The following is a 21,491-nucleotide window of genomic DNA, read 5'->3' on the forward strand; positions in this document are numbered from 1 at the left end:
TCCTTTGATCGGACACTACTTTTAATGAAGAGCTAGAGTCCTATTTTTTGATTGGGCTTGGATGGTAGATACTAAATGGGCTCATGACCATCCACGTGTGATCAAACGAACCTTGGGCACATATGTCTAATCAGTTCATTTGTTAGAGGTTGCATAATTTATGTCAAGTGAGTTTTTCTTATTCTTTTTTTATAGAAAGATTAATTTAGTTTTTAAGATAAATTGACTTTATAGTTTCATATTTTAACCGTATAAAATATATTTGTATTAATGTTTAAGAAATATGAGTGGTATTAACGACAACATTTTTAAATTGTTTCTTGAATTAATCAATTGTATATTATAAAATATTTAATGAAAAATAGTCAAAAGAATGTTACAATTTCCATTAGAATCAATATTAGACAAAATATAACGTAACATTTGAACTCACCCTATCGTAGTTTTGTTCATCCAATCACTAAATTGCAAATCATCTCATTTCACCGTGATATTTTTAGTGACGAGTCAAACATTTTTTTATCACCGCACCTCACGTTCTTACCACAGTTTTGGAGTTCACCACAATTATTAACATTAACATGTTAGTGCAATTGTGTCCCAATTCAACAACATAAATTATTGGCACCCCTAAGAGTGTGTTTGGATTGAGGGATTTGGGGGAAGGGAAGAGAATGGAAAGGGAATGGAGAGAATAGAAGGGAGAATAGATTTCTCCCTCCCATATTTGGATAGATAAAAAAAAAAGGAAAGAAAAATGGTTTAATTTACTAATTTATCCTCTTTTTTTTTTTTTATGTTTCAGTATTATGTATAAAGGGTAAAATAGGTTTCTAACTTATAAATAACTTAATTAGTAATCCCTTCTCTCCAAATGACTTCATTTTGAGAGGAATAATTTTGACAAAAATTTAACGAAATCTTCCTCCCAAATCCCTTCCTGTAATTTTTAATAAATTATCCAAATAAGGGAATTGGAATAAAGCTCTATTTCCCTTCCCTTCTCTTCCATTCCTTCCAAATCCCTCACTCTAAGTGGCACCACTAACTATTATTTTTTCCTTATACTTTTCGTTCAAGAAACGCAAGTAGCATATATAGGATCAAAATAACAATATTGTAGATCAATTGATCCATGAATGATGAAACACTATTGATGGTCCATCTCATATTATTCTGTCCTTTCTTTTTCTTATTTTGTGGGTTGGACAATCATATCATGCCATGGAATTTACAATTAATTGGCTGTCTCAATCTTGCCAACTTATATTTTATATTAAAAAAAATCAAATAAAATCATCATCGATGAGTCATCCTTTTGTGAATCTAGTTGAGAATGATTACAAATTATTAGATGATATTGTTTTTATTTGGGCAAGTGGGGAGATTGATGGACAGGATGAAAAATGTTGTGATATGGTTGGTTGTTCATGAGGTGATACATGTGCATTTAACTATTTATAATCAATGATTAACCCACAAGTCACACACACGTATATATATTGGGGTGATAAAACTCTGTCTAATCCGGACGAAAAAATTTATTCCATCCGGATTAAACTAAGTTTGTCCATAAGTTATATGTCTGAAATATGAGTATAAACACAAAATTTTTGTTCTGTTTAAAATCGAGTTTGGGCAGGGGTGAAGCCAAAACATAATATGAGGGGATTGCCAAAGGGGACATAGGATCTCAAATTAGAATTCGAATATGTAAATATTTCGTAAAAACGTGTAATTGTCCAACACATAACCAATTTTTGCCACTCCTAATTAGTCATCAACAATGTTAGAGATCCCAATAATAATTATCTCAAAATCATCCCAGTAATGTGTGGCACTCATTCATTAGGTGTGATTTTTAATGAACCCCTTGTTATGATGTCATCACACCCAATGAATGTTTTTGGGATGGTTATTACTAACATCTTTATCATTTTCGATTAGTGACATGGAATAGGGGTAAAATTCGGATCATAAATTGAAAGCTCGTGGATTGGTCGGGACACAGAACACGGCATTCCATTCAAAGCCGGTAGTTTGGGCAACGCGCAGGCGCGCAGTAAAAGTGTATGCGACCAATACATATAAATTCTTCATATTTTTATTAGCTGATCCTCGTACAGTTTACCTAAACCAATGATTATTCAGCCAGCTATACTCCCTTCAGCATTGACGTGGATACAGATGGGACATTGATGAGATTAATCATAAGACATTGACCTCCAAATTATATATATATATATATGCACGTAGCACACAATTGGAGTGATAGGCTAGTGGAGGACATAAATATCTGGTATAGAATATTCTAAAGACAAGAACAAATTTGATTAGGCTACGACATGTGGACATAAATATATTTGCACAGAAGATCAGTTGCTTTCATGCACATAAAACCCCGTGATTGCCAGCTAAAACATGAGAAGTTTTAACTAGATGAATCTTATTTGTACTCTACTATTTACAAAATACACCTCAAAAACACACTAAAAATATTGATCTATAAACACCTCCTTATGACCCTACCATTTCCTTTCTCCTCATTCTCCCCTCGAGTTTTCCAAGGAGCCTTGGCTGAACCTTTCGACGGAGTTATAAAGATAGCAAGAATTTCAGCCCCACCAGTGAAGAGAAACTAACTGAAATCCCTAGAAATGACAGAAGAAAGAACAGTGAGAGGATTATAACCCCTCCTTTGCTAATCCGCAACAATCATGTGCTTTAAGCTTGTTTGTTCATTCCTTTTCATGGTCATGGTCATAGACGTTGAAATTGCCCAAGAATCCAGCTCAACCGTTTGTTCTTTCCTTTTCAATTATTGAAAATCATGTGCTTTAATTAAGCTTGTTCGTTCTTTCCTTTTCAATTATTCAAAATCATGTGCTTTAAGCTTTTAACCAATGGATCAGTGGTACCTGACATTGATTTGCAAGAGGAGGATAGGGTTTGATGAACAAGATAACCCTTTTTTTTTTTTTGGTTTTTTAAGTTTTTTTAATCTCAGTAGTTGGTCAGATCCAACGGCTGAAATTATGAGGTACAGTTTGTAAAATTTCAAAAAAATATAAATTGGGTGCACTTATAATTGTTATATTTTGGGATGGTACCTAACATTGATTTGCAAGGAGAGACATTGATTTGCAAGGGGAGGTTAGGGTTTGATGAAGAAAATAACCTTTTTTGTTTTTTAAGTTTCTTTAATCTCAGTCGTTGGTCAGATCCAACGGCTGAAATTATGGGGTACAGTTTGTAAAATTTCAAAAAAATATAAATTGGGTGCACTTATAATTGTTATGTTTTTAACTGAAATTTATTTAGAATGGGATGTACATAGTAAATATTGGGTGCAAACAAGGTTGATCTTTAACTAAATGTGACAAAAATGTCAGATTCATTCCAATCACAACTCACATTCCATGTTCCATACGAACTCAATAATTGATTCAGACAAGCAATTTTGATCTTATTTGACAACTAATTATTACTATATAATATATGTCAATTACATGCATGCATGAAGAGTATCATAAATGCCTAGCCACTAAAAAAATTGAGAAAAGAAGGTGATAATACGAAAATACCGTTCCAATAAGACACTTACACGTGTCACTACTTAAGACCCATCACTGGGGATCGCCTCGGCTTAGCCAAGTGCCATCTCGGTAAACATCACCTCGGTCATCAAGGATACCGGCAAGGTCAGGTCGATAAATCATCTCATCATTAATGGAATGCATATTTTTGGCTCCCACGATCATAAAGGAGCGGTATACACCCTCAAAAGAGCGGTTATAATTGTATAACAACGGTTACATCAGAGGCATATATAAAAGAGGAAGTCCATTCAGGTAAAACTCTATCACTTTTTCACTTTCTATTACTATCTAAAGGGGAAAAAAACTCTCGCGACCGAATAGTCTCATTAGCCTTTATACATTATCGAACTAACTTGAGCGTCAGAGTACTGTCTCTACTGAGGAAAACCTCGGGACCCCATAATTCGCGTTCGTTACCTATGCAGTGACGAACAACAACCAAAAATTCCTTGTCTGATTAATTGAGATGCAACCGAACCCGAGAAGTTGACTATCGATCAGTAATTCGATTCTGCTTGTTATCAGATGGATTTTATGTATGCTAATTGTTGAAGAGACTATACATACATACATACATACATACATATATGTATATATATAAAGCATGTTTAGCAATTAAACTCAACGTTCCTTTTGGGTTCTAATATAGTAGTACTAGTACAGACAGACCATCTGATTAATGATGCATCATGCATGTGACTATATGGTCATTTATTACTTATATAATGCAATTAGTTGGGAACTTTATGTATAATTAGGCGGAGGAACCCATTTGAAGGAAAATTATATCCCTGCTTTCTCTCTTTTGTTCTCTCTCTCTCTCTCTCTCCCTAGCTCTTCAACTATCATTCTATCAAAATGTCTTTCTCCCTCTCTCTCACATACCCATCTCCCTAAGTGGGTTAATTTCTTGATCTTGTGCTAATTTCTGGACAAGAATCATTGAATCCAGTGTTAATTTGTACAATTAATACCATGGAAGGCTTGAGTTTCTTCTTTGGAGTGATGGGTAAGAACCCATTAATTTTTCATACTTTCTTGTACATTTAATATATATATGTTCTCCTGTAATTTAAGGATAATTAATTAAGGAACTAACGTCAAGCTTTTGCTTTTTTTTCAGCCAATGTGCTCTCAGTCCTGGTGTTTCTTTCTCCCATGTAATACAACATACTTAATTTGTGCTGAGCTACCTATTGTTTGGCTATGTGTATAAGATTATCCTTGACCTGGCTTAATTAGTTGATGTTGATTTCTTGCAGAGACACTTTTCGGAGAATAACGAGGCAGCGATCGACGGAGGAGTTTGAGAGCCTGCCATACGTATGTACATTGTTAAGCGCAGCCTTGTGGACTTACTATGGAATCATCAGGCCTGGAACCTACCTTGTAGCCACTGTCAATGGCTTTGGCACTCTTGTTGAGATTGTCTATGTTACATTGTTCCTCATATATGCACCCCCAAAGATGAAGGTACGTACGTACGTATTAAGATCAGTTGATCTTACGAATCCCAATATTTTTATTCCCAACTATCCCACATATTGGGGTACATACGTGAAAGTTCATATATGTAGATCGTGTTTGTTCGTCCTAACATTTGGAACAATTGGGACAAAAAAATATTGGGATACTTAACATTTTTGACATATTAATCATCTCAATTATATAATCACTATACCCACATTTGTTTATGAATATTATTGGATTCCAATTTTTCAGGCAAAAACCGTTGTGTTTGTTGGGATTGTTGATGTGGGGTTTCTAGCAATAGCAGTTTTGGTCTCTCAATTAGCATTGCAAGGAGATCTACGAATTGATTCAATTGGCACCATTTGTGCTGCCGTCAGTATTATCATGTATAGCTCACCTCTTGCTGCCATGGTAAGCACATTTTGCTTTGCCTTCTTTTTTTTTTTTATTGGATATATATATATATATATATATATATATAACTATATTAATATATATTATAGTGTCATTAAAAAACAAACTCAATGAAAGAAATTAATTCAACTAAAATATTGAAATGTTATTAATTCATACAAATATTGACACAAAAGAGAGGGAGGTTAGAGAAATTATAAAGAGTTACTTTATTTTTGTGTTTATAACATTTATTTTCGTGTTTTTTTTCTTCAGAAAACAGTGATCACAACCAAGAGCGTGGAGTACATGCCATTCTCTCTCTCGTTTTTTATTTTCTCCAGTACAGGAATTTGGGCACTCTACGGTTTGCTTGTCCAAGATTATTACGTTCTGGTAACTTCTTTAAATTCTTATATACAATAAAGCGAGATGCTCACATACTAACACCCGTAATATGGGCATCCGTTTTATTGCCTAAGTCAAGAGTTTGACTTTTGATTTTGCTATGAGGCTCATTGGTTTGCGCCCAACAACAAAGACTGAAAAATGGCCGCCCATAAAACTTACGGGCGTTCGTACTAGAGCAACTCTCATACAATAATATATATACACACTTGACACTCCATATATATTGAAATTTTGTTGGTATATTGTTGTGTTGTTTTAGGTTCCAAACGGGACAGGATTTGTACTAGGAACAGCACAGCTGGTGTTATATGCAATTTACAGGAATTGTAAGCCATCTACAACTAGTGTTGATTCCGACAGATTGGAAGAAGGATGGCAACATGAGCCTCTTCTTTCACCATCCGATGACAAGCTTGAAGGCTGATTTATCAATGATTGCTTAATCGTACTGTGGATTCACAAGCACCAGATCACATGACAGGCCCATGTAGTTAAGTCACGAGCAAAAGAAACTGAATGGGGGCCCATGACCCATTGTATGACAAAACTTCAGGCCTGAATAGTTAGACGCCCATTGAGTGGGCCCATGGTCCAATGTATTGTTGTTGTTTGACTCTCTCTATTTTGTCTTTGTCGGTTAAGATATTGTTTGACTCTGTTCCTTGTCACCTGAAAAATAATTAGCGTGCAATTGATTAATAAAATCATAATTATTTTTTAAAAAAATTGTCCGTTTAATTGTTGACTTTTGATCTCTGATTAAACATCAAATGTTAAACGTGTCGTAGTCACGACACTATCACTATATATGATGTAAATAGGAAAACACACTCAATCATGTTCTTCATCATCAAAGCTTTTATCTCAAAAAAATTTGGGTCGGCTATATAAGTTTATGAGAATATCAATGAGAATCCATCACGTGTATTCGTTTTCTCCATTCATTTCTATCATGAATTATACATTCATTCATTCCTATTAACGCCATATAATTTCTCATTACTTCAAGTAATGTATTTTAAGGTTTTTCTCGTCGTCTCGTACTCTCTCCTATACAAATTTTCTTGTTCCTCCTCACCACCGCATCGCTATCTCTATGTTAAACATGTTCATACCATCTTAAATTATTTTTTTCATAATTTATGTTCAATGGGCATTACTCCTACCTTAGATATAATAATCATGTTATAATTAAAAAAAATTAGGGAGGTGTAGAAGAATGAGGTGAGAGAAAGATTTTGACTCAAACCACTTGAAATATTATCCATATTTTGGGCCGAAGACCTATGTAGCTTTATCCTTCTAAAAGGCACATCAAGAGTGAGGAATATTTGGCCCAACACAACAACTTGAGTTATTCATATCCTCTATGATCCAACACATGGCCCAACTTCTCAAGAGGCAATGCATATGTGGCCTCAAGACTTTGTACTTTTTTATGGGCTCTCAAGTGTTATTATGCTGGACATGTTTATAAACTACATTGCTTGACATTCGTCAAACGATGTGACATTGTATCAAATCAATTTATAATCTAACGATTATGTCAGCATATGTGTTATTGGTAGCTTATTATGTAACGAAAATGATAAATAGCCCAACAATTTAGTATCCAGTTGTGACTGGATTGTGATTTCAGTGATACCTTACTTTCTGACCTGGTCCAGCTCTGAATTTAAATTGGGCCTGAAACTTTGTAAGCCCACTGATTCAAATAATAGACGGGCCATTGGGCGTGTAACCTTGTACTCTTCTTGCAAGCCTCATGAGGCCCATGTAGTTAAGTCACGAGCAAAAGAAACTAAATGGGGCCCATACCCATCTGTGAGCAAACTTCAGGCCTAAAAAATTAGAAGCCCATTGAGTGGGCCCAAGATCCAATGTATAGTTCTTGACCCTCTATTGTCTTTGTAGGTTAAGATCTTGTTGACCCTTTCTATTGTCTTGTCCTTGTCACCTGAAAAATAATTTGCTTGCAATGTGGTTGAGAGTGAGACCTGCACTTCAATGCTCATCTGCCCATGCAACTTAAACAAATCATAATTAGAAAAACAAAAATGATAAATAGCAACAGTTGATATTTCAGTCATCCCAACTATTAAGTTGGGTGGAGATGATTCAATCGAAATCACGAGCTCCACATGTCCAACACAATACATATGAATTTCTCTTACCATTCAACAACTAAGATACTCGAGCGAGCACCAATTGCTAGGATCCCTATAATTATTAAAGGATACGATCAACGGTTTAGATGATGCAGTGGAGTGGTTTTATTGGATGTGGTGAAAGAGACGATCGGATCAAACAAAGTCCACGGATAGGAATTCGTCCCTCGTCAGGTAGGGACGCCGTAAAATCATGTGGGTTCAGGCTTCAGACACACAACAACAAATGGACACGACCGTACCTGATATAGCTGACCTAAAAAATAATTAATAATTCCAACTTTTTTTTTTTTTTGAAGGGATAATAATTAATAATTCCAACTTAGTTTCACGTAATCACGTTATCTAATGAGACAAAAGCAGCGTAGATCTCCATGTGCATTCTAATCGAACGGTGATTTATAAGAAGATAAAGGTGCAAGAGAAAGCGCAGGAAGTAGAGAAGTAGAGAACTGTGAAGAAGAAGCAATGGCGATATTAATAATTTTTATTCAGTAAGTAAAATAATTGTAATTATATTTGTAAAGGGATGGTATTAATAATTTTTATTTAGCCGTTTGACACTGAAACTGTCCCACGACGAAGGGATGGTTTGGATTATGTGCGGTGCGGTCAAGGACAAACGCATTGGTGGAATGGTGGAGTCCTCACATAAAATATGCAATCAGAAGTGGTCGTGGCTCCACTTTAGGAAGCCAATAATTAACAAATAAAAGCTCAACTATAGAGTTAGAAATGGCTAGTGTACACCCGAGCGACTATTTTGACTGGCAAAGATGATGTATATTATATTGATGATCAAGGTTTAAATCCCCCTCCCTAAATTGAAAAAAGAAGAAGAAATGGTTAGGGTGACTGTTCTAGCATACAAATTTGTTATTTGGATATATGATATGAGTAGAAACTCGAGTAATTATACTCGCGCACACATAAGTTTTCCACCTGAAAAACATGATAAATTGGAGAAAAACTCAGAGCGTGATCTCAAAGATATTTGTTCCGAGTAGAAATCGAACCAATGCATGTATCCAATTAAACAGCTTAACAGAAGCTTTTCTTACTCTCAATTCTAACAATATCGCTAGAAAAAACTAGAAACATAAAAAAAAATATAAATAAATAAAAGGATCCTCGAAGTACAGTCGTTTGCAGATTCTTTTGTTAGGGAGGCCAAGGGTGGTATGAAATGAAAGATTAGGGTTTGGCTTTTCGTTTTGTTTTTTTTTTTTTTTAAATTTTAATTTGGAGAATTAATAGGTGGAGTCTGTCGTCCACGTGCTTCTGGGGACTCTCTCCTCCTCCTCAATCAACTGCACCCTCTCTGGCCGCCTGTTATCCTTCTTTTGTTTGCATATTCTCTCCACATTTCTCTCTCAGTAAAAAAAGCAAACACCTTCTGTGCAACCCACGCTCTAGCCTTCGGCTTCTAGCATTGCAGAGAAAAAGAAGAAAAATATCATTTGTAGCTTGGAATCTCAAAAATTGTTTGTCAAGGACACGGAGAAGATAACATGGAAGGAATCAAAGGAGATGATGGTGGTGGTGGAGGTGGAGGTGGTGGTGGTGGAGTTGGTGTCGGTGAAGTCGACATGGGAGATGGAATGCAATGCAGTGACCATCCTTATAGAAACAACCCTGGAGGGATCTGTGCATTCTGTCTTCAAGAAAAGCTTGGCAAGCTTGTTTCGTCTTCGTTTCCTTTACCTGTTCGTGGGTCTTCGTCGTCTTCTTCATCTCCTTCTTTTAGATCTGCCATTGGAAGTTCTGCTAGCACTGCTGGTACTACTGGAACTTCTTCACTTTCTTTTGCAGTCCGTCCCACAACAAGAGATCACCAAGAGTTCTATGCAAGGCGGACCAGGATTCCATTTATTTTAGCGAAGAAGAAGAAGAAAATCATTGCTTCATCGCAATCTGATCGTGACATTGTTTTCAAGAGAAGCAAATCCACTACAACCCCAAGAAGAAACCGTACTTTCTTGGATACTGTCGATGGAGACTACTTCAGTCCAAGAAAACGAACTGGGTTTTGGTCATTTCTGTACAAATCCAACTCTGCCAAGAAAACAGAGAAGCTCACACCATTCTCTGCAGCAACAGCTGTGACAACACCAGCAGGGTCTGTAGTGAAGCCTAAAGAGAGGTGCTTGGGATCTTCATTGTCAGAGGGAGGTGATAATAATCACAATATTGTGGTGAAGGAAGATGACGAATTCAGCCCCAATAGCCAAGCCACTGCCTCTGCTTCATCTTTTGAAAGAAAAGTTTCAAGATCCAGATCTGTGGGTTGTGGCAGCCGGAGCTTTTCCGGTGACTTCTTTGAGAGAATCTCAACTGGGTTTGGCGATTGCACACTCAGAAGAGTTGAATCACAAAGAGAAGGAAAGCCTAAAATCCCACAAGGAGTGATGAAAGAGAGAGTCAAATGTGGTGGTTTGTTTAGTGGGTTTATTATGACTTCCTCATCTTCTTCATCGTCTTCTTCATCTCACTGGGTCTCATCATCATCTGCAGAAGATATGAATCGTAAATCAACAACTGCAGTAGCAACAGTGACAGCGGGGCCTCCTGTAAATGTTCATGGTAGAAGTAGGAGCTGGGTTTGGGCATTTGCTAGTCCTATGAGAGCTTTCAGTACTAAACCCTCTTCAAAGGATGGGAATAAGAGACACAGCAACATCAGAGAAGCTTCAAGTAAGACCACTAAACCGGATTTGAATGCCATTCCTTCTTTGTTGGCTGTGAGAAGCTAAATGATCATCATATACTGTACATTTTGCTTATTATTCACTCTGTTCATTCCTCTTTGTTTGATTATCTTCAATTTCTTGGTCTCAGACTTATGTTCTTTTTCTTGGGTGCGTTAAAAATTCAATCTTGAATGCAATAGCAGAACCCATGAAGAAGAAAGAATTGTATGAGAATTGAGAAGTGTATGTTTGACCAGATATTGATTATTATCTGTTGTGATTTGGTGGGTTGTTTTTTTCTGTGTTGGATCTCAATCTATCTGTATTCTTTAATGTTTTTGCAGAATTTATTATGTGTTAGTTGTATGATCATGCATTGATTCTTGTTTCTTTGCAAAGATAGCTACTTGTAGTTTGGATGGTCACATGCACACATGTTTACAGTACAGAATACCATGCATGTTGTTGTCTATGTTGATATCTCTCCGGGACCATCTGGTTTATGTATAGTTTTTTTGGGTCAAAAGAGCAATTATAGTCAAAGCCTCTAAAGGATCTCTCAAATCTCAATCACTCAAAATGCTCAAACTGGGTAATTTTTGGTAAGAGCCTTTATGACCATGTCCACCCAAATGAACTCCTTTGTTTTAATTCCTACCCACTTAAGAAAGCATTCATTCAATTGAGCTAGAATGAAAAGAAAAATGGAGTCCAGATTAGCATAATTGAAAAGACTTGAAAAAAGACATAATGAAATGCATTGATTGGGGTACTGAAGAAGTACACAACAGGAAAAAGACAGAAGAAAAACTGCTTGCTTCTATTTTGTAGCTGTTGAAAATTCAGCAGCAAATTAAGCTGTGAAACTTCCATCAACTATACATATTGTGATTTTCATATTTTAGGGCGATTACTTGTCATTGCATCAAGGTGAAGGGCTGATGAAGGGCGATTGCCGATCAAGGGCGATTACTTGTTAGTTGGATGGTGATTCTGTTTCACTCTATTTCTTAGTTTTATTCCATTTCAATTTCTGCATTTCTGGGAATGTCTAGGCAGATGTTTTCATTGAATGAGCCACTGTCTTGAGATTCTCAGGCAACTTTCCCAGTCATTTGATTCCGGATTTGCGGTGTTGATTATTTAGCAATCATAATAGTCCGAATCATTCTTTTGTTCGGTGTGGTTTGTAATCTTCATTGTTTTTCTTTTGGATTGGACATGCTTAAAGAAAAGGTAGTGACTTTTTGGACACACTTGTCTGGAGGTAGGGATGGCATTGGGAAGGTCCCAATGCAAATGCTAAAAGATAGTTTCTCTGAAGACATTGTGGAACTGAAAAGGTTGTCTCCAGTCTCCACACAAATTTAGTTCTACAATTTGGGCCTGGACTGATAAGGACGGACCCAACAAGACAAAGTTCCCTTTACATTATTGCTTCCCAACCCCCAAATATTTTAGGGAAATGAAACGGAAAAGTCTTTCTACTTTCATCAACAGTGAGAATTCCAAGTTTGCAGTGGCATGAGGGAGGGGGAGGGGGGGGGGGGTGGTGATGGATCATTGGTCTATGACGGGGTCCTTTCAGTATTATATGTAAGCATCCATGCCAACCCAAACTAACGAGAATACAATAAAAAGCCATGTGAAGAAGTAATATCCCAAGTGACATAAGTGAAAACCCAACTTCTCACACACAATATATGCATTTTCTGGGGTTGCCGAGGAGAACAAATCTATGCAAGCTCGGAGCCCATAACGGGCAATATCCGTTGATGTGTTTGGCTGAGATTTCTAAGAAAAACCCTAATCGATAACTCTTGAAAAATTAATAAAGCCAAAAGGGGGTCATATGTAGTCATATTCATTCAGATAACAGAGACGAAAGAGGAAATACATATCAATTATCATATGAGGCTGTGGCCAAGTCAATATAAGTATGATGATATAAAAGGACTTGACTTGAGACTTGGATCTGATGAGAGCACACAATGGTCCATGTTCTTCACTGTGATCTGCCCCGGTGGTTCAGCAGCATTTCTCTAAGCTCTGCCGGATCAATCTCAGCCGCATGATTGGCAGGTCTGTAGTATCCAGTGATGGGATCCGGGGCCCATGCAGTAGAGGCCCCAGAGTCTTCCTTGATCACAGCGCTCTCTTCTGCTTTCCCCACCATAGTTGGTCTGGACTCTCTCCTACCAAGACTTGCCGGCAGCGTTCCAGCAGTGTAACCCCTCCTGTTCAATTTGTTATAGACGAAAAACAAACTAAAAAATCTCTTTTATAAGGACAAAATATAAGTATGCCCTTTAAATATTAGGCCGTTGGGCCAGCAAAATTTTCCCACATGAACATCAAACACAAAAGTTTCCCATCTTATGACAAAAGAGTCTGATCAAACCCAAACATGTGGTCATACGAATATTACTGTTAGCGAGAATCAGACTCAATACTTTCTGAATCCATAAGGTTTGGCCAAAAGATTCACCACCATTACTATTAACTAAGTGGTTTACAAGCGTGATTGATCTCAAAATTCAAAAGTTTATACAACTAAAGTTAATAATGTTTGTATTTATCATGTATAAGGAAAAATCGTACCAAAATATAGAAGCAAAAACGATAAACATCCCAACACAACACTTCAGATCTTAGTTATCTCAATCAACTACTGAGTTGGACGTATAATATCCAAGTGAATTCGTAGGTTCCACATGTCACAAATGATGCACATGAAATCTTGTGCGTACAACTGGGTAATTGAGATAACTAAGAACAAAACAATGAGTTTGAGCCTTGAGGTACTAACCTGGAGATGGAGAGAAAGAGATCGTTCACTACAGAACCAACAACCACCTTAGCATTAGATACAGAGCGAGCCATATATATTAATTTAATTTATATATTGCTGCTGCAGAAGCTTTTTTTCTTCTCCCTAAGAAGAACCACTCCTGCAGTAGCTAAAAGCGGCTCGCTTTGGTGTTCAGAGGAAAATTAGGGTTCTCGTAATTAACTTGGCTTATATAGAAGCCTTTTCTTTCTATTTGGGTTAGATTTCTTCTTCTTTTTTTTCAACGGAAATGGCGTGTAAATCTGTGAATCTTCGAGACTTTTTGACACCTGGATTTTGTGGAGACAAAACTTGATTGATTTCCTAAGCAACCTAATTTGTGTGCCATTATTGAATGTGTTTGTGGATTCAAGCGTGGCATTATCTTCTTTTCTAACAAACTTTATTCAAAATCACGAGTATTCATATCACACTTATATATGTGATATTTTATAAAGATTTTAAGTTCGAAGTTTTCCATCCCCTTCTTTGTAGTAAAAGAAAACAAATCTTATTACTAATCATTACTTTATTGGTAGCAGAAAAAATAATGTCATAACATTTAATGTTTGCAACATTGAGGAGGCCAAGACGGCAAGAAGTATGTTTCCGATGTACCGTTGTAAACTAAACAGATTGCGGACGGAAGGTCAGGCGGCGTTTCAATTGAGCGCGGCGTGTTAACAACTAAGACTGCAGTTGGAGAGGACGGAAGAGAGGACATTGTAATTGCAGTATTGCACTCCAGCATATGTAATATTAAATATATTAATGGATAACATTTATATTTATTATTCCCAATTATGAATTCACAAATTAATTATTAGTAAGATAATTATAAGTATGTAATTGTGAAAACTGAAAAAAAAAATTGATAACCAAGAAATACATTATACAAGTTTGCCATTTGGATATCCAATATAGACCTAAACTTGAACCGTCAAGCCTATGCATATTTAAATTTTCACCTGACGACAAGATAAATTGAATCGAAGTGCAACACGTGGCTACAGGAAAACTGGGGTTGATGGTCTACTTCATATTCCATGCCCCTATCTCTTTCCAAAAACACTCTACTTCATATTCCATGCCCTACTAGGTAAGTATAACCTGCTACCTCTCGACCCCAAGCCTTAAATTGCAGTGGCCTAATCAATGATCAGGAATTGTGTATCTAAAGAAACTCATACGGGGAAAGATCACAGTAGGCCACTCCTCCATGGCTATGATTCTCAATCGCATCCTTGAATTCCCGGAGCTCCTACTGTCTAGCATTTGTACTACTTGCAGATGTTGTGGTTCATTTCCTAGTATACACAAGAAAAGTAACCATTTACCAAGTAATGTGCATTGTCCTCGTTCATACATCAAAAGAGTCTCGTTCCAACGAAATTATAGAGAAATCGGGGTTCAGTGAAGAAACCTGCATCCATCCTTCTCCCATTCAATTACCCACAAAGAAATCATTCTCATTCGCCATGGAAGAAGCTGCAACAGTAATGTTTTCTGCCATCCAGATTTTTTAGTGAAACTGAAAAACAAAGTCAATTGAAAATGAATAGATATATTGATATTATCCAATAGTAGTACATTTTCCCCAACACCATCACTCACTGCAAAATAAATTCAGAATGAGAAGCAATATAAAGAGTTTTAATCTCTGTCATAGGCTGTGGTGCTTGTGTTGTGTCGGTAAGTGTAGTCAATGACTTGTTGAGGGTTCAACACAACTCCTTGACTCTAATTGTGAGCACTGAAACACATCTAAATTGGTACACCGGTAAGAACCCATCAATGATGATAGGCAATTATCTTTTCCTAGTAGGGGCGCAGCCATGTTAATGTCTAGTTGAGGCCAGGATGAGGAAGTCCAAGCATTAGCTACAAGCCTACAACACATTGTTCAGACTAACAAAGCACACAAAGATCAATCTCACTTATGTGTTTCAAGATGTACACTCAAAGAACAATACTGCAGCATCAATATCAAAAAGCATACTCAATGTGGCAGGAGAAACACTGAAGATCAATAGTGCTTCACTGGGACCTTTGGTTTTACCAGTTTCAGAACAGCTACTATAATGTCTATAATTGTTATGCCAAATTTCAAGAGGGCTTATGAGCACTTCTGCATTCATGCCGGAGGAAGAGCTGTTATTCAAACAATCGAAAGAAACCTACAGTTAAAGTAACGAGGATGTCGAAACTTCTAATATGACTCTAAAGATTTGGAAGCGGCTTCAAATGTAATTGTGCCATATGGAGATGTGTTAATGATTAAATGATGTGAAGGCAGATGTAGCAAGTGTATGGAGAGACGAAATCCACAAATATCCAGTAAAAGAACATGACATAATCAAAATAATTTGAAGCCTTTGTAACCATTACAGCAGAGACCAGATTAGCACGTACCTCAGCCATCGCACAACAATCAGATGTCAATCCGGTTGGACCCATAAATTTTCCAAAATGTGAGAGGAAAACATTTAGATTTCTATTGCAGCACTCAAGAATCGTTGCTCAATTAAAAAACGACGACACCCAGAAATTAAATAAGAAAATAATCATAACCAAGCATAGCAAGGATTCAGCACAAAGAACAGAAGATCTCATAAGAAAAATTCCAAAACTTGCCAACAAAAGATTCCATCATATAAGAAAGCAACGGATAAAACTGGGGACTCAAAAGTATAATCAATACAGAATTAGAACGTCTAATCTTCTTCCTCGCCTTCATTCTCAGCAATGTTGAAGTATCTGAGCTCGTAAACATTGCGGTCTTTGTTAGATGCAATCACACGAAGCCAATCCCTCACGTTATGCTTCTTCAAGTACTTCTTTGTCAAGTACTTCAGATATCTAACGAAAACACCCAAAAAAAATGTCTAAACCTCAATCCACGAAACTGGACATAGAAGAATGTATGGATACACATACCGCTTGGAGAAGTTGGAATCAGAAGTGACGGTGATTTTCGATTTCTCACGAGAGATGGTGATGGAGTCGCCAAGGGCGCCCGCCTTGCCGCCAACCTTGATGCGCTCCTGGAGAAATTTCTCAAGCGAGGCAATGTCCATGATCTTGTCCTCCACCGGCTTACCGCAGTCGATCGTGAAGGTGACTCCCTTCTTCTTCCCGGCCTTCGCCGGACCGCCGCTTCCTTTGCTCATTTTTCTTGAATAAAGAAAATTATTACCTGCCAAAGCCAATGTCAACACAATTTCACCATTGTTGCAGTAAACGTTAATAGCAAGAGCCCAAGAGACATACAGGTGTGGATTGCGAGGGCTCTCGTCCGCCGTGCCGAAGGAGATAGCTAGGGTTAGGGTTTTTGTAAGGCTCAGAGGCTTTGTGTTTTGGTTGCAAGACCCAGCCCAATTCGAAAGCTAGTTGCTTAGTTTTGATGTAGGTCTAATAGGGAAAGATAACGCAGCCCATCAGCCCATGACAAGTCTCGAATTTGCCCCAGAAGGGCAAGAGATAATTTAGCCCAGCGGCCCAAACTATTGTTCTACAGTGACCAGATGCAGAAGGCAACCCACAAGCAGTTGACCACAGAATACAAATTTACAAGTCTGTAACCCAATGGCAACAATTTTCTGGCCAATAAGAGGACATAATTCGGTGTTGTAATATTTTAATCAAATCTAAGCCAAATGTTCTGAGTGTAAAACCTGATTTAGTTAGATCGGGAATACGATTTTATGAAACCATATGCTATGGCACAAATACATGGTCAATCCTATTATAACAGTTGCCAATCAAATCAAAAAATTTCCCATTATTTCTGAATTCATAATATAGTGCACAAAGAAGGCCCAGAACTCCATTAGAAAATGACGGTGATTATCATAACAGATTCATGAACTGCTACCCTACATCACCATCAATCCATTCGGATAAAAAGCTGCCGTTCATTAAGTTTGCCGCCGCCAAATGTAAATCCTTGGATGGAATTAAGTCCAACACTCGAGACAGGCCAGATACTATCAAATTAAAGAAACAAGGAAAACAGTAACAACCATTAAAGCAAAATGTTTTCTCCTCCACCTCACAAAAATTGTACCAAGAAATTGTCTTCCCTCCCACATCTCTAACTAACTCTTTCTCGCTCTCGACTGCTTTTTTTTCTTCCTCTTCTCGGTGATTGCTCAAAGGGGACAGGGTGGAACTTCAAGGGTAGTTCCAGCTTGAATCTGGCCCCAACCAATAAGACGCCAGTGCTTCTCTACTCTCCGACTGAGTGCAATCTTCTCTCCTTTGCTGGTGCACACTGGCGACGTGAGTTGCAGCTTTGCCAAATCATTCTTTACGGCAAGAACTCGGGCACCAGTAGACATGGATCCAATGTTTAACATTAGGATCTCTCCCTTTGCAAGCTTTGCGACCTTTCCCTGCCTTTCTGTGCCCTTTGTCTTGACACCAAGAAGACGTCGCAACAAAAAGAAGTTCACCTGTTCAATGTGATACCCACATTAATCAGTAAGAATTGCGTTATATTATACAGCAGGTGAGATGGCACCTTTTTCTTTTCAACCAAAACGTTTCACAAAGACTGCCCCCTTTAGCAAAAACATGAATACAGTAAAAACAAGGGATAGAAACAAATCTCAGAATAAAAAAGAATAATCCTGCATATTCAGAATTTCTTGAAAACAGGACTCTCAGTTAGGATACCAAGCCTATCTCAATCACCCATCAAACCATTACAATGTGGCACCAAAATGAGTTCAACCACAAGCAACAGGATTAACATCAAAACCATTTCTATTCTAAATTTAAAGCCTTACCTCAAGCTCAACATAGACTTCTGGGAGTGAACCCACTTCCCCAAGAACCTGACCTACCAACCTATCACCACGTGTCAAAGTAGGGTCCATGGTAGTGCCAACCCCAATAAGACCTCCAGGCACCGCAAATTGCAGCTCATTTTGCTCAGTATACAAAGAAACAATTCTAGAATATATTGGTGTGCATTTTATGTTCCCATTTTCATCTTTAAGAACTATTCCTGGACGAACCTCAATAAATTGATTAACCTTCAAAACACCCTGCAAAGAAAGGAATATCAACTAAGCCCTCTTAAAGAAATAGCACTACCTCAAGAGAATTGAACATTTTCCACAAAAGAATATTGTCATACAATCTGCAGATATGTAATAATCTCGCAATGTCATCTGAATTGTAAAATTTTCTTCATAATTTTTTTAAAAAACCCACTGCATATTGGTAATAAAACAAGTTGTAAGAATATTGGTTAAAACAAAATAGCCTGAAAAACAGGGATGGCAAATCACCCGTTAGAAACAAAGCAATCATCTTAGCCATCAGAATGAGATAACAATTTTAATAATAGCTGTCAGTCTCAAGCAATGCCAAGAAGAAGAAAAATACCCGAAGAATGCTTCCACCAGCTACACCACCTTTTATCTCGTCAACCTCAAACCCAGGCTTATTAACATCAAAGGACCTGATAACAATCATATTTGGTGGAGAGATAAAGTTCCTCTCTGGAATAGGGATCTTTTTCACAATGTACTCGCACACTACATCAATATTATACTTTAGCTGTGCCGAAATTGGAACCACTGGTGCACCATCAGCAACAGTTCCCTGGCAACGAAAAGAAAATATACAAATTGGCGTATTGAACCTTTCTCTTGAAAAAATAAAAAAACTATAATCAATACTAGTTATGCTTTACACATATGTACTCAACATTTGCATGTCAAATGCTGTCCAATATCACCAAACCTGAATGAACAATTGAATTGCTTCGTTCTGGTTTATTGCCACATTTTCCTGAATAAGATCAACTTTATTTTGAAGGATAATAATATGTTGAAGGCGCATAATTTCAACAGCAGCCAGATGTTCAGAAGTTTGTGGTTGTGGGCAGCTTTCATTGGCAGCTATTAGAAGTAATGCTCCGTCCATAATTGCTGCTCCGTTAAGCATTGTAGCCATGAGAATATCATGACCCTAGGGTAAAGAAGAAATGAAACAGTGTATCATTATAAGCAAACAATCGACCCACAATATGCAGTAGAGCAGCAATAACACATTAATTATACATTGACCCATTGTATTTGAAGATGCTCCTTTAGAATATGGAACAACACGTGTTCCCCCTAACTTTTCTTTCTACATCTGGGCTTAGAGAACAAAAGGTTGAGGTAACAATGAATTAAGCAACTCATTTCATCAGTGTCTTCAAGTCAGTGCAAGTTTGTGGAGCATCATGCATGTCCTTGAAGTACAACTTGACATGATTTATGACTACAGTGCAATGAAATATTGCATAACGTATCGAAGAATAATTTAAATGTCCAAAGATCATTGGACATCTAACACCAATGATACCATCTCACGAAGAAATATAACTTTACTATGACATAAAAAAACCAAAGATTTTTCAAGAGAAAACCAACATCTCGAGGAGAAAGCATACAAACACCAACACCACATGATATGTCTACCCATGAAAATCCTAGTATAATAGCTTCGGCACAGAAACTTCATATGAACAAAGCAGCACCTTAAAGACGTACCGGACAGTCCACAAAAGACACATGTCTCAGCAATTTCATCCTGCAGTTTTCAAACCCTGGCACATCACATGGAGGATTATCTTCTTTACCACTTCCATATGCCCTGCAAAAAACATTTCAAACATTAAAATTTAATGGTGAGGCTAAAAATGATCAGATATGCTAGGTAGCAACCCACTTGTAGCACATAGGTCGAGGACACCGTTCATCTTCAGATTTATAGATCTTTGCATTTGCATATCCAAGCTTAATGGTAATGTTACGCTCCAGCTCATTTTTAAACCGAACAGTCTGCAAATGAGTAGCATTCCAGTAATAAGCACCTATTGGATTCATTTATTTATATATGCATCAGTATCGAGACTAAATGTTTTTGAAAATTCAACTAAGACACTTCTCGCAAAATATGCAAGCGATAAAAACAGAATGCTAAGTACAAGTGGTATAAAAAAGGTAATAGGAACTCCCATCACCTGAACACCGGATATTGCTTTTACAACTGTTGACTTGCCATGTGCCACATGACCAATGGTGCCTGGAAAAAAAAAACACTCAGATAATCCAAGAGAACAATCAAATCAATAGAGGATTGGTAAAAACTGTAAATACTAATGAGTGCTACAATGGTGTAAACAGTACCAATATTTATAGTGGCCTGACGAGATATAACCTCAGGTGAAAGTGGATGCAACTTTGTTACATCCAGTTTACTCAAGTCCTGCTCCATCAAACCCTTCCGAGACATTTTGCCTAATGACTTAAGATACACCGACTGAAGTACTGGTGTATGCAGAGTATATGAGCGACTACTTGATCTCTTTCACTATGCTGCCATACAGGTAAAAAAAAAATTAACTGGCAGATTCATGGTGGTGAATAAAAAATCAGAACGCAAATTACAACAAATATCATACAATAACCCTCCAAAAATCATAGACAGGCACTGTGAACTAGATGAAAGAGGAATCGTATGAAAATTCAAAACCCTAAAATATCCATCAAGAACACAAACATGAATCAAACTCAAAACTCCTAACAGGATTTCTTGATAAAACCTCCAATGTATCCGACATCAATAAACCATAGAATCCAAGTAAAACGAAACTTGCCTCAAAATTGAATCCAAAACAAATCTCTATTAAAGGAAAAAGATCTAAACTAGCAAACTAAAAATCATAAAAACAAAGAACGCCTAGAATACCAAACCAGGTTCGTACGAAAGAGCAACTCACATACCTGGTAGAGTTAGGGCAGAGAGGAAGACATGAATGTAGCAAGGTTTTGCGGAAGAGTCGAAGAGAGAAAATGGGCTGCTGCTTTTAGGGATAGAGTGAAAGTGGCGAATCTATGAGGATATTTTCGTAATTTCAAAAGGG

The 21,491-nt window shown here is 37.2% G+C and overlaps 5 protein-coding genes across 8 annotated transcripts; 2 read left to right on the top strand and 3 right to left on the bottom strand.

The window, feature by feature from the left end:
• Nucleotides 1–4,271: 4,271 nt before the first annotated feature.
• Nucleotides 4,272–6,532, top strand: LOC120002117 (bidirectional sugar transporter SWEET17-like). Its single transcript, XM_038850717.1, has 6 exons — nucleotides 4,272–4,608; nucleotides 4,723–4,759; nucleotides 4,862–5,072; nucleotides 5,322–5,483; nucleotides 5,742–5,861; nucleotides 6,136–6,532. Exons 1-6 carry the CDS (start codon nucleotides 4,575–4,577, stop codon nucleotides 6,298–6,300), a joined length of 729 nt encoding a protein of 242 aa, XP_038706645.1. The 5' UTR covers nucleotides 4,272–4,574; the 3' UTR covers nucleotides 6,301–6,532.
• Nucleotides 6,533–9,218: 2,686 nt separating this feature from the next.
• On the top strand, nucleotides 9,219–11,886 carry LOC120016115. Of its 4 annotated transcripts, none has more exons than XM_038868845.1 (2): nucleotides 9,219–10,738; nucleotides 11,640–11,886. In XM_038868845.1, the coding sequence occupies exons 1-2, from the start codon at nucleotides 9,556–9,558 to the stop codon at nucleotides 11,666–11,668; spliced, it is 1,212 nt and encodes a 403-aa protein (XP_038724773.1). In that variant the 5' UTR covers nucleotides 9,219–9,555; the 3' UTR covers nucleotides 11,669–11,886. The 4 variants fall into 4 exon arrangements, with proteins under 4 accessions (XP_038724773.1, XP_038724846.1, XP_038724925.1 ...); XM_038868918.1 differs by lacking the exon at nucleotides 11,640–11,886 and having other exon boundaries at nucleotides 9,219–10,477; nucleotides 10,559–11,033; XM_038868997.1 differs by lacking the exon at nucleotides 11,640–11,886 and having other exon boundaries at nucleotides 9,219–10,474; nucleotides 10,559–11,033.
• Nucleotides 11,887–12,541: 655 nt separating this feature from the next.
• Nucleotides 12,542–13,742, bottom strand: LOC120008432 (late embryogenesis abundant protein Lea5-like). The gene is made up of 2 exons (XM_038858786.1): nucleotides 13,544–13,742; nucleotides 12,542–12,971 (listed from the first exon to the last, which is right to left on the bottom strand). Exons 1-2 carry the CDS (start codon nucleotides 13,615–13,617, stop codon nucleotides 12,740–12,742), a joined length of 306 nt encoding a protein of 101 aa, XP_038714714.1. The 5' UTR covers nucleotides 13,618–13,742; the 3' UTR covers nucleotides 12,542–12,739.
• A 2,370-nt stretch (nucleotides 13,743–16,112) lies between these two features.
• Nucleotides 16,113–16,985, bottom strand: LOC120011164 (60S ribosomal protein L22-2-like). Its single transcript, XM_038862264.1, has 3 exons — nucleotides 16,835–16,985; nucleotides 16,502–16,760; nucleotides 16,113–16,423 (listed from the first exon to the last, which is right to left on the bottom strand). The coding sequence occupies exons 2-3, from the start codon at nucleotides 16,732–16,734 to the stop codon at nucleotides 16,279–16,281; spliced, it is 378 nt and encodes a 125-aa protein (XP_038718192.1). The 5' UTR covers nucleotides 16,735–16,760; nucleotides 16,835–16,985; the 3' UTR covers nucleotides 16,113–16,278.
• A 444-nt stretch (nucleotides 16,986–17,429) lies between these two features.
• On the bottom strand, nucleotides 17,430–21,439 carry LOC120002818 (eukaryotic translation initiation factor 2 subunit gamma-like). The gene is made up of 9 exons (XM_038851658.1): nucleotides 21,352–21,439; nucleotides 20,755–20,943; nucleotides 20,589–20,650; nucleotides 20,294–20,406; nucleotides 20,116–20,218; nucleotides 19,319–19,546; nucleotides 18,959–19,177; nucleotides 18,355–18,615; nucleotides 17,430–18,018 (listed from the first exon to the last, which is right to left on the bottom strand). The coding sequence occupies exons 2-9, from the start codon at nucleotides 20,858–20,860 to the stop codon at nucleotides 17,716–17,718; spliced, it is 1,395 nt and encodes a 464-aa protein (XP_038707586.1). The 5' UTR covers nucleotides 20,861–20,943; nucleotides 21,352–21,439; the 3' UTR covers nucleotides 17,430–17,715.
• Nucleotides 21,440–21,491: the final 52 nt, after the last annotated feature.

This window comes from Tripterygium wilfordii, chromosome 1 (genome assembly GCF_013401445.1).
Source record: "Tripterygium wilfordii isolate XIE 37 chromosome 1, ASM1340144v1, whole genome shotgun sequence".
In the NCBI taxonomy this organism is placed as follows: Eukaryota; Viridiplantae; Streptophyta; class Magnoliopsida; order Celastrales; family Celastraceae; genus Tripterygium; species Tripterygium wilfordii.